Source organism: Mobula hypostoma, chromosome 24 (assembly GCF_963921235.1).
Source record: "Mobula hypostoma chromosome 24, sMobHyp1.1, whole genome shotgun sequence".
NCBI lineage: Eukaryota > Metazoa > Chordata > Chondrichthyes > Myliobatiformes > Myliobatidae > Mobula > Mobula hypostoma.
Window position 1 is genome coordinate 47,278,541 of NC_086120.1, and position 13,414 is coordinate 47,291,954.

General features: G+C 41.3%; 1 protein-coding gene across 1 annotated transcript in view; it reads left to right on the forward strand.

The window, feature by feature from the left end:
- The window catches only part of LOC134337496 (unconventional myosin-Va-like), a 175,412-nt gene that overhangs the window by 131,687 nt on the left and 30,311 nt on the right, over positions 1-13,414 (forward strand). Inside the window, exons 29-30 of the mRNA XM_063032562.1 lie at positions 5,176-5,254; positions 9,783-9,917. Of these exons, the coding sequence (XP_062888632.1) occupies positions 5,176-5,254; positions 9,783-9,917 (214 nt within the window). The remainder of the gene's footprint in view (positions 1-5,175; positions 5,255-9,782; positions 9,918-13,414) is intronic.

Consider the following 13,414-nt stretch of genomic DNA (forward strand, 5'->3'; position numbering starts at 1 on the left):
GTAGATTGTGTACTTGGATTAGCCCGGGAGATAGAACAAGGAATCAAACAGATTTCATTACCATCAATGAACGCTTTAGAAGTAATATCACAAATTCTCAAGCCTACCCAAGAGCAGACTGTGGTTCAGATCACCATCCAGTCATAGCTACCATCAAAACTAAATGAAAGAAACTGAAACGTGGAAAAAAGAGAAAGAAGTATATGCTGGGAGAAATCAAAAATGATAGCATACTTAAGCAACAACTCTAAGTATGCAGAACACCTCAACGAAAACAAAACAACATCTATTTGGGACAGATTTAAATATGCTATACAGCAATCAGCAGAGGAGATAATCCCAGTACAAGAAATCCAACACACCAACAAGGGGTGGCTAACCAAAGAAATTCTAGATCTGATGGAACAAAGAAGGTTAGTGAGGAATAATGAAGTGCAATACAGAGAGCTAGACAGACAGACCAGACGATTGTGCAATATTGCAAAGGAAGAATGGCTGAATCAAAAATGCAATGAAGTAGAAGGCCAGATTAACAACAGCAAAGAAATGCACAAGAAAATTAAGGAAATTACTAGAATTACGAAAACCTCCTCTACAGGATGCGTAAGATCAGCAGACGGATCCATACTAACAGATCCAGATAAAGTATGTGAGAGGTGGATTCAGTATATAGAGCAGCTTTTTGAAGATAATAGAGGGGAACCCCCAGATATTAAACACCCTAATTCTGGCCCACCTAATACTAAAGAAGAAATAACTAAAGCAATGAAAAGCATGAAACATGGTAAAGCCACTGGACCTGATGAAATTTCATTGGAAATGATACAAGCCCTAGAAGATCTGGGCATAGATATTCTTTTTGAACTGTTTAATGGCATATATGAGTCCGCTGTATTGCCTGACGATCTCTTGAAATCAGTATTTATAACTCTGCCAGAAATTCCTGGAACTATTGACTGCGAAAATTATAGAACAATCAGTCTGATGAGTCACATAATAAAGATTTTGTTGAGAATTGTTCTGAGTCGAACTAAGAACAAGTTAAGGCCAGAAACATCTAAACTACAATATGGGTTTACTGAGGATAGAGAAACTAGGAACACAATTTTCATACTACGAATGCTTTCAGAAAAGACAATTGAATATCAAAATGATGTCTTTTTATGTTTTATTGATTTCACTAAAGCATTCGACAAAGTGCTACATGAAAAATATTTCAAATTCTCACTAAACTAAACATTGACGGAAGGGACCAACAACTGCTTCAAAATTTATATTGGAACCAAATGACAGCGGTAAAAGTTGATGATAATATAAGCAGTTGGACTAAAATTCAAAGGGGAGTTAGACAGGGATGTGTTGCCTCACCGGAATTATTTAATATCTATAGTGAAATGATTCTCAGAGAAATAGAAGACCTAGATGGGATAAAAATTGGAGGTGTTAACATCAACAATATAAGCTATGCAGACGATACCACCCTAATAGCAAGTGCTGCAGAAGACCTACAAATCCTCCTAGACAAAGCAGTACAAACAAGTGCAGATTTTGGTCTAACCATCAATTGTAAAAAAAAAAGACAAACGTATGGTAATATCAAAACAGCAGGTTATTCCCAACTGCCAGTTGTACATCGGTAACCAAGAGATTGAACAAAAGACCAGCTTTAATTACCTTGGTAGCTTTATATCACAAGATGCTAGAAGTAAAGTAGAAATAAAAAGAAGAATTGTCATTGCCAAAACCAACTTCCAAAAAATGAAACCCATTTTTACCAACACACGCATTTCTATGGCAACAAGGCTTAGGCTACTAAAATGTTACATCTGGTCAATCCTGCTGTATGCTTCCGAAACATGGACTATAACAGCAGAACTCCAAAGAAACTGAGAAGCAACAGAAATGTGGTTTCTTAGGAGAATGCTGAAAATATCATATATTTTATATAGGGTAACTAATGAGACAGTACTCCAACGTGCCCATACAAAAAGATCTTTAATGAGAACATTAAATGAGAGGAAACTTTAAATTCCTGGTCCATGTCATCAGAAAGGGAGAAATAGAATGCCTTACTTTACAAGGCCGTACGCCTGGGAAACGCGGAAGAGGAAGGCAAAGAAGAAAATATATGGACACTGTGAAAGAACTAACAGATCTAAGTGTGCGAGATATCAGTGACGCTGCGAGGGATCGTTTGATGGGGAGAGCCATGATCGCCCGAGCGTGTAACGCGCAAGGCACATTGAAGAGGAAGATGGGTGGGGGTCAGTGAGTTGTGGGCATGCTGTGTTGGCAGCAGAAGTGTGGCAACACCAGTGCAATCCTCGCTGATTTGATTTGACGCAAACAACACGTATCACTGTGTGTGTCGATGTACATGCGGCAAAAAGCTCTTCTTTAAATCCTGTGTGGCGTGAACAAGCAGACAGCTTGCAGTGTGCATGAGCTGCGAAACTCTGTCCCTTATTGCAGCTGTATCCAGCTGCCACGATTGACTAGGTCTGCTGATGAGGGAGGAAGAGAACTGCTCTCTGAGAGAAGATATAAATAGAGTGGCTAGAGGGACCGAAATAGTTTGCATCAGAATTGTGGGTTAAACCAGGCCTGCGGTTCTGATAGTCTCACGCTGTTGTAGGCAGCTCCCAGTGATTTGTTCCCAACCCTTTTGCCATGGACCCCCACCATTAACAGAGGGGTCTGTGGATCCCAGGTGAGGAACCTCTGATCTACAATCCGAGAAGGTGTGAGGCCTCTTACGGCACACTCTGTGGTTGTCACATGTACTGTGCCTATGACCAGAGGGCACAACCTCGGAACTCCTCCCTTGGAGGGTCAGACACCCTGAGCCAATAGGCTGGCCCTGGACTTATTTCCTGGCATAATTTACATATTACTATTTAACTATTTATGGTTTTATTACTATTTAATTATTTATGGTGCAACTGTAATGAAAACCAATCTCCCCCAGGATCAATAAAGTATGACTATGACTAATAGAGGGACTTCCCTTTAGAACACGGATGAGGAGGAATTTCTTTAGCCAGAGGATGGCGAATCTAAGGAATTCATTACCACAGACGGCTGTGGAGGCCAAGTTACTGGGTATATTTAAAGCAGAGGTTGATAGGTTCTTGATTAGTCAGGGTGTTAAAGATTACGGGGAGAAGACAGGAGACTGCGGTTCAAGAGGGTAACAAATCAGCTGTGATAGAATGCAGAGCAGACTCGATGGGCTGAATAGCCTAATTCTGCTCCAATGTCTCATGGTCTTACTGTAGCAGAGATTATTTTTTGCGTGTCAGATTGATACATCCTTCCTGTCTTATTGCAATGCTGTGCTCCTGTATAAACAAGTAGTTGTTTATTTCCTCACTAATGAGCTACTTCATTCAGATTAGAAGGAATTGCAGCCCTGCTGAACATTTGAAGGACATTTCCACATGTGTGGCTCAGTAGAATGTCAATCATCCACCTTGTCCCAGCTGCTATTTATACAATGCCTTGTCCACCCACAAGGAAATCCTGTTAAACTTGTCTACCAGCCTTCAATCTGCAATATGATTGAAGTCTTTCTGATGATCAGCATACCAAATGGCAGCAGTTAGTTAGACGGGCTCAGTCCTTCCAAAACAAGTTAGCCATCGCAGGTATTCTTCAGCGAGGGAATATTCCACCTCGTTCACCTGCCTTCTCCCTGTAATCTTTAACACCCTAACTAATCAAGAACCTATCAACCTCTGCTTTAAGTATACCCAATGACTTGGCCTCCACAGCTGTCTGTGATAACGAATTCCTTAGATTCTCCATCCTCTGCCTACAGAAATTCCTCATCATCTGTGTTCACAGTGACCACTTTATTACACCTGCTTTTTAATGCAAATGTCTAATCCAGCAAATCAATTCAGAAAAGCATGCAGACATGGTCAAGAGGTTCAGTTGTTCAGACCGAATGTCACAATGAGGAAGAAATGTGATCTGAGTGACTTTGACCAGGGAATGATTATTGGTACCAGTTGAGGTAGATTAAGTATCTCCAATTGCTGATCTTTTGGGATTATCTCGCACAATAGAGTTTACAGTGAATGGTGTGAGAAACAAAAGCATCCAGTGAGTGGCAGTTCTGTGGGTGAAAACGCCTTGTTAGTGAGAGAGGTCAGAGGAGAGCGGCCAGACTGGTTCAAGCTGACAGGAAGGTGACAGTAACTCAGATAACCACACGTTACAACAGTGGTGTGCAGAAGAGCATCTCTGAATGTACTACATGTTGAACACAGAAGTGGATGGGCTACAGGAACAGAGGTCACAAACATTCAGAAATACACGCAGTGGCCACTTTATTAGGAAAAGGAGGTACCTAATAAAATGCCACTGGGTGTATAAAACTCTGTTTGGAACACACTTCTGGTCACCTCATTACAGGAAGGATATGGAAACTGTAGAGAGGGTGCAGGGGGGATTTACCAGGATGTTACCTGGCTTATGAGGATGGTTGAGTGAAGTAGGGCATTTCTCTTTGGAGCGAAGGAGGATGAGAGGTGACTTGATAGAAATGTACAAGATAATAGGTGTAGATCAAGTGGAAATGGGTAAAATGAGGGGACATAACTTTAAGGTGCTTGTGTTTTTAAAAAATAACTGCCTATGACTCCCTCCGCACTTTTCTCTGGAGCGGTGGGTGAATGGAACAGCCTGGCAGGGGTGGTGGTAGAGGCAGATGCATTAGGGTGATATAGGTGACTCTTAGATATGCCGCACTTGTGGATGAACGCAATAAGGGTTATGTAGGAGGGAGGGGCGAGCTTGATCTGGGAGATCGGTAGAGTTGACACAACATCATGGGCTGACAGGCCTGTACTGTACTGTTCAGTGCCCTCTCCTAGTCATCTCCACCGGGTTCTTTACGTAGTCTGGCCCGGATGCTCTGTGTGTTTCACCTGATGACACTCTCGCTCTACTTTCAATTAAATGAATTCACGATATTCAGTGCCCTCTTCTAACTAATCACTCTTCAGTAATGGATGCATGTTACTAGTAATAGAACAATATAATTGCATCATAACTACAGTTCATTCCTTTACAAACGAGTTCCATTCATCGTCGGCTGGTAGTTAAAATCCTGTGGTTGAGACTCTGAATTCTCTCTCCTGACAATCGAAGTGGTTTTGTTTTCTTTAGGACTTACTGGAGCAGATGGAGGCGCAGGAGAGAACTTTACACAAGCTGAAGAAACGGTTACAATCTACGGAGGAGACAAGTACGTTTCGCATTGATATTTGACGTGATGTGTTGAGATCTGGTATATTTTAAATCGTTTATGCTGTAGGGGTCCAATCACAAACAAGAGAAAGTCTGCTGATGCTCATTATGTGAGTAACACACACAAAATGCTTGAGGAACTCAGCAGGCCAGGCAGCATCTATGGAAAAGAGTACAAACGAGAAAATGTGCAGATGCTGGAAATCCGAGATGAAGGGTGTCGGCCCTAAATGTCGACTGTTTACTCTTTTCTGTAGATGCTGCCTGGCCTGCTGAGTTCCTTCAGCATTTTGTGTGTGTGTGTGTGTTGTGTAGGTGAGTCTGTTTGTACACATTTTATACAGTAGGCCTGATTGAGAAAAGTAGAGGATAACAACTTGAATAATTTCAAAGATCAAGGATGAACTTTATTTGCCATATATGTTTATATGTATTATGAATTTGCTCTGGTGTGTTGGTCAGGGTGCAACACGCAACAAATATCAACGACATTCAACAATTATTCAGGATAAAGAATTGTATAAAATAAAGTTAGACATATGGATATAGAACAAATGTGCATAAATATACAAATACCAGCAAGTAGACAACATTATAAAAAATGGTTTAAGGTGTTTACGGTGTAGAAATGGGTATAGATTAGGGAGTTGGGGGGTAGCTAGAATAATTGATCAGATTAACTGCCGGGGGGAAGGAACTTTTAAGATGGCATGAAGTTTTTGTTTTAATAGCGTTTAATGCTTTCCCGAAGAGAGCTTTTGGAAAAAAGCAGTTTGCAGGGTAGGAAGTGTCCACAATGATTTTTTTTTTCTGCCCACTTTGTCCTGAGCACATACAAGTCCTGCAGTGATGGCCCAGTTAGGGAGAGCCAGCATGGCTTTGTGCATGGCGGGTCATGCCTTATGAACTTGATTGAGTTGTTTGACAAGGTGATGAGAGAGATTGAGGTGGGTAGGGCAGTGGATGTTGTCTACATGGATCTTGGTAAATTGTTTGACAAGGTCTGTCACAGGAGGATAATCCAGAAGATTAAGGTGCATGGGATCCAGAGTGAATTGGCTGTTTGGATTCAAAACTGGCTTGCACTTAGAAGGCAGAGGGTAGTGGTTGAAGGGACTTGTTTGAGCTGAAGGTCTGTAATTCGTAGTGTTCTGCAGGGATCTGTGCTGGAACCTCTGTTTATGATGTATATAAATAACCTGGATGAAAATGTAGATGGGTGGGTTGGTAAATTTGTGGGATGATGCCAAGATTGTTGGAGTTGTGGATAATGTGGCAAAGAATACAGCACAGCATGATATAGACCAGTTGCAGAAATGGCAGATGGAGTTTAACCCAGATAAATATGAGGTGTTGCACCTCGGGAGGGCAAATGCAAGGAGACAGTTCACTGTTGAGGGCAAGGTCATTAACAGTGTCTGTCGCTGAGCAGAGAGACCTTGGGATCCAAGTTCATAGTTCCTTGAAAGTGGCTTCACAAGTCGATAAGGTGGTTAAGCAGACTTATTGAAAACTTGTTTTTATTAGTCAAGACATGGATTTCTAATGTCAGGAGATTACGTTGCAACTTCATAAAACTCTGGTTAGATCACGTCTGGAGTATCGTGTACAGTTCTGGTTGCCCCACCATAGGAAGGATGTTGAGGCTTTGGAGAGGGTGCAGAAGAGGATTACCGGGATGCTGCCTGGTTTGGAGGGCAGGTGTTAAGACAAGAGGTTGGACAAACTTGGGTTGTTTTCTCTGGAGTGCCAAAGGCAGAGGGGAGATCTGACAGAGGTTTACAAGATTGGGAGGCAAAGAGTGGATAAAATATCTGTTTCCCAGGGTTGAAACGTCTAATATCAGAGGGCATGCATTGAAGGTGAGAGGGGGTAGATTCAAAGGGGATGTGAGGGGCAAGTGTTTTTCTTTTACTCAGTCATGGATGCCTGAATGCATTGCCTGGTACAGTGGTAGAGACAAATGCACTAGAGGCTTTTAAGAGGTGTTTGGATGGAGGGATAAGGACATTGTGTACAGTAGGTAGGAGAGATTAGTGTTTGGGTGTTTTTGATTCACTATAGAGCTGGTTTGCCACAACATTGTGGGCCGAACGGCTGGTTTCTGTGCTGTACTGTTCTATGTTCTAGACTGTAGCTAATGATCCTTTCTGCTGAAGTTCGCTGTAGATTTTTTATATTGTGAGAGGGTGCTGCAGCAAACCAGTCAGAAATGGCCAATGTGAGGATGCTTTCTATGATCCCCTGAACTGATCTGGTAATTTATTTTAATCTGACTTTTTAAAAATTAGTATCACAACAGCCAATTCTTTGGCTGAACATGGAGTTAAACGTAGACATACTGTGCTTGTGGATATGTTGACCTGTTTCCAGTGGGGTGCTGCCTGTATGCTAATCTGTTGTCTTGTAATTTTCTATAATTAAGCCCAATGCTCACTGAACAGGAATAACCCAGTTCTATGTTTTTTTAAAAAAAATAACAATTTCACTTGATCTGCTTCCTGTGTGACCTCGGTTTCGAAAATCCCCTCTCCCCCCCCCCCCCAGCCCAAATAGCTGCTGAATCTTGTTAAAAATGAACATCAGCCTATGGAGGTATGTCCAGACTTGGACGTACCTCCATAGGTGTTGCCTGCTGCGTGTTGATGCAATTTCATTGGGGTGCCACGATAGCATAGTGCTTAGCGCAACACAATTACAGCTTGGGGCATCAGGGCTCAGATTTCAATTCTGATGTCATCTGTAAGGAGTCTGTGCGTTTTCCCCATGGAATGTGTGCGTTTTCCGGGAGCTCCAGTTTCTTCCTCCCCACATTCCAATGACGTTCGGGTTGGTAAGTTAGTTGGACATTGTAAGTTGTACCATGATTAAGCGGGTTGAATCGAAGGTTGCTGGGCAGCAGGGCTTGAAGGGCCTATTTTGTGCTCTCTCTCAATAAATGAATAAAAGATTAGTCATTGTAAATTGTTCCTGATTAGGCTGGGGCTAAATCGGGGGTTTCTGGGTGGCACAGATTGAAGGGCTGGAAGAGCCTATTGTGCACTGTATCTCAATAAATTAAAAAAAAACACTTTATCTTTAAATGTGTTGTCTGCTCTGGGGATCTTTTGCCACTGTTCCATTAAACTTGTCTACCAGCCGAGGTTGAACTGTTGACAGGTTGAACAATCCCCTGAGCACTTTGCCTGTTCTTGGTCCACTTTGCTTACTGTATTCTGCTTAATACGATGATGTCCCTACTGTTACTCCTCACCCAGACCTCCTGTTGCTCAAGATAGCACGGCACAGGAGCAGGACTTTTAGCACACCATGTCTGTGCCAAGCATGATGCCAGATTAACTTCTACTGACTTAAGCCCATCACACCTACTGGAGCAGAAGCTGCTGACGGCATCTCGCCAGGGTCCTGTGTCCTGGGCCAGTATCTCAAGTTGTCCCCAGATGTAGCCCATCTTTGAAGATCCTTCTCCCTGGGATGAAATCTTCAGTGCTTCTCTGGCATTTCTGTACCTCTGGGCTTTGATGGGATGGGGTTACTAGTCCCACTGCCAGCCCTCCTCCTTTGCAACTGGGGTTGGGACCATCCGTGGCGGAGTTCTTCTGCCTGCACATGATCCATCCCTCCATCTTCTGAGTATCCATGTGCCAATCCAAAAGCATCATGGATGTGTCTGTCATCTTATTTCTACCATCTGTTTGATGTTTGCAATTGAAAGATCAATATTGGTTAGAATGCTTGCTGCTACATGATAACCTCAATGGGTAACCAGTAGTTTAAAATAGTGACTACTAAATGTAGATTCTCCCACAAGAGGAAACCGCCTTCCTTATCCACTTGGTGAAAATCAGGATCTGTTTTGTTTCAATCATCTCATTTCTCTATTAAATTCCATCATCTCTAACCAAATCTGTCTGTCCTTTCCTCCTAAGGTAACTATTTCACTCCAACTAGAGTAAAATTTTGATCATCTGCTATCTAATTATTGAGAATAACCCTAGCTGTTCAGCATTTGGCTCACTGGCTGATGATTCTCGTGCTCCTTTTAAACCAGGGGTTTATGCCATGTGCCCCAGGTTGGGAACCCCTGCTTTAAACTCGCTGGGGCCCTGTTCCTGCTTTCCCTTTACACTGTCTTGGATCCCCTCTCCCTTTAGCACAACAGAGCCACAATTCCCCACTCACATTAATATACTCAGAATCGTTTATTTATTTACTTATTGAGGTACAGCGGGGAATGGACCCTTTGAGCCATGCTGCCCAGCAACCCCCAAATCAATCTGAACCTAATCATGGAACAATTTGCAATGATCAATTAGCTTATCAGCTGGTAGCTGTGGGAGGAAACCGCAGCTCCACGCAGTCACAGGGACAATGTACAGACTCCTACAGACAGGGGTGGGAATTGAACCCGGGTCACTTGAGCTGTAAAGTGTTGTGCTAACAACTACACTAATCCCCGCCCACTGCAGTCAGTGTTACAATTTGTCTGAAAGGCTTGTTCTAAACATTACCCTCTTACTAACTAGGAAGGTCAAAATCTGAGTCCCGTGTCTGCGAACTGCCCAAAGCCACTTCCATCGAAAGGAAAGCAAAAGATTTCCAGGGAATGTTGGAATGCCGGAAAGAAGATGAAGTTCGTTTAATCAAGAACCTTATCACAGGTACAATGATCCACTTAATTTGGTTGAGTGTGGGCTTAAGGACTGTTGGTGTTGTTTCCCCACCGTCAAGGAGGACGTTCAGGAACCTGAACCTTACACTAACATTTTGGGAACAATTTCTTTAGGAAACTTGCAGGCTGCCCCAGCACATCCTTGGGTTGTGTTGATTGTTAACACAAATAACACATGTCATTATGTTTTTATGTACATGTGATAAATAAATGAATCTGAATGTGATCTTCCCCTCTGCCATCTCTGGAACTGTCCCTAAGCATTACCTCAACATTCCTTTTTTTGTTTTGTAATTTAATAATATTTTATGTATTGCAATGTACTGCTGACACAAAACAACAAACTTCAGTGATGATAAACCTTATTTTGATATCTATAAATTTTATGAGCTAGGTTCGGTTGGGCTGTTAATCAAGCAGAAAAAATTGTAATTTTCAAAATCTTATTTCAGGAGGATTGGGCAGGTGTGATTTCATGAGCACTTTTTCCTTCTGGGAGCAGTGGAATGAAGGATTAGACATGAGACTGATGGGTTAGAGATGGTTAGGTTTGACGTATGGTTCCTTAAGTTTTAAAGCTTTAATTTCTATATGTGGATATTTATGTGGCTCTACGGAAATGACATCTCCCAAACTCAATGAACTGACAGTAGTACACTTGGTGCTAGTTAAACATCCATCCAGACATTAACAGGCACTTTCTGACTTGCTGACTGAAATGGCTGGGCTGGAAGGCACATTAAGGTTGCACAAAGGTACCAGCTGTTGGAGAGCTGTGGGCAGTTTCTCTGGTCAAGTGCTGTGGAAGGAGATCTTCACTGGAGGGCCACTGTGGTACAGAGAGCTGCAGATTTTAATTCATCTGGCCTGGAAGGGCGCTCAGTATCTGCACATAGATTATGTAGAGTTTTGATAAATTTGCAATTTGTACAGGATAACATTCAGCTAACGTAGAAATTGAGGCAAGACCAAGAGAATAAATGGGGCTATTTGGCCCATCAAGTCTTTTCCACCATTTGATCATGGCTGAGTTATTTTCCCTCTTTTGCAGAAAGTTGGAAGAATAATTTTTGATGACAGGGTGGGGGGTGAAAATGGAGAAATATGCTGTTTATAGTCCAAAACATAAAATTAACTTAACTAAAAACATGGAGTTGGGAAATAACATGTCCTAGTTTCATTTTTACTTTCAGTGAGATGTGCATGAGAATGCAATTCACTCATTTTTACATATAATCTGGAATGAATTATTTAAACAAACAAGAATGCTTAATCAAACGATATATTTACAATATTACTCAAATGCGACTGAAATAAATACACAATTGCAATCTATATTGAGATTTTGTCATCTGTAAATTGAAATAATATTGACAAGTGAAGCTATTATATAAATGCTGAGGAATTCTTAATTCTCCTTATACTTGAGACCTGAGTCAAGCATGTTTTAAAAGTTAATATTTAATGTTAGAGGTATTGGGATCAATTTACTGGTGTGCAGAATCCACCGATCCCTATACCTTTCTGATTACAAGGTTGTCATGTGCAATCTTCCTTGATGCTTTCAAAATTCTTTTTGTCCCTAATACCAAAAATGTCTTTTTAAAAAAACTTCTATAAGGATACAATACAATGCAAGTGAGTGGAGATGTGGGTGTAGGCACACCCAGCCCTGAGACACCGGGCAAGATCATTTGATTCCAAACAATTGGTTTATTGATCATTACAGAATGTATCTCTGGTGCTTCCTGTTCCCTCCCCTCTCCTTTCCTCTTTTCCCAACCGCGATTCCCCTCTCCCTGCCCCCTTCCCACTCTCAGTCCACAATAGAGACCCAGATCAGAATCAGGTTTGTCATCTGATTATGTGGACATAACTTCAAGTCCACGTTGGGTAAATATTGAATGTAAATCTTTACAAAGGTTTTCGTTGGGTTCTATTTTCGGGACCTTGCTTCCCTTTTCGCTTTCTAAATTGCACAAACATGTGGTTAACTCAATAGTAAAATATACTTTACGAATATGGTTTCAATTTTGAAAACTTTTTTGGGTTGAATCAATTTATTCTAGCAAGTCCTATTATATCTGATTTATTTTTTCGACCCTCTATCATAGATCAAGCCTATTAGGCTTGGAAAACTAAAGGTATATTAAGATTTTGTGATCTATTTTTGGGTAATTGTTTCAAGTCTTTTGAACAATTATCTAATAAATATAATTTGCCTAGATCCCATTTCTTTAGATATTTACAGATTAGAAATTTTTAAAATACTGTTCTTCCTACCTTCCCGAATTTATGTTCATCGGATATTTTAGAAAATTTTCGGTTTATCATCACTCACATATGTCATGAAATTAGTTACTTTTGTGGCAGCAGTAAAGTGCAATACATAAAATGACTACAGTGTGCAAAAGCCTTGGGCACCCTATATATATCTCTACACTGAACGTTGTAATTATGGATAAGCATTGCCTGATTATGCTTAATTGGTGATTTGAATGGGGCATTGATTGTAGCATGCTTCTTAAAAGTACAAAGTGTTAGTTTTCTGCCGATCAAGTAGAAACCGTACTTCCCCATCTTTTCCAGTTGAAAGAATACTTAGTTTGTGGGCGGAATGCTTATTTTATATTCAACGCTCATCCCTTCTGTTGTATTTATGGAACGGAGTCTTTGTAGAAACTGGGAAAACCATCACCCGTAGCTTCCTAGACAAATGTTTGCTTTGGTTCAGTTTGATCCTTTGCACTCAGTGACTTTATTAGGTACACCTCGTTAATGCAAATATCTAATCAGCCAATCAAGTGGCAACAACTCAACGCATCCAAGCATGCAGACATGGTCAAGAGGTGCAAATGTCTTGTTAATGAGAGGGGGCGGAATGCTTATTTTATATTCAACGCTCATCCCTTCTGTTGTATTTATGGAACGGAGTCTTTGTAGAAACTGGGAAAACCATCACCCGTAGCTTCCTAGACAAATGTTTGCTTTGGTTCAGTTTGATCCTTTGCACTCAGTGACTTTATTAGGTACACCTCGTTAATGCAAATATCTAATCAGCCAATCAAGTGGCAACAACTCAATGCATCCAAGCATGCAGACATGGTCAAGAGGTGCAAATGTCTTGTTAATGAGAGGGGTCAGAGGAGACCTGCCAGAGTGGTTTAAGCTGACCGGGCGGCAACAGCAACTCAAGTAACCATACGTTGCAACCGCGGTGTGCAGAAGAACATCTCTGAATGCACAACACGTCAAACCTTGAAGTGGATGAACTACCACAGCAGAAGACCTCCTGTTTGAAATAACGTGGCCATGTAGATTGTGTCTGGACAGTGTTTGTTTGCTTTTCTCTTAAAGATACTGCTTTTAATGAAATTCTGTTGTTGATGTGTTTGAACTAATCTTCCACGGAAAAGCTCCCTGACTGTTTGGTGAAAGGAGTTTTCTCAATCTATTGGACTTTGGACTTTAAAAACTTTAAAGCTC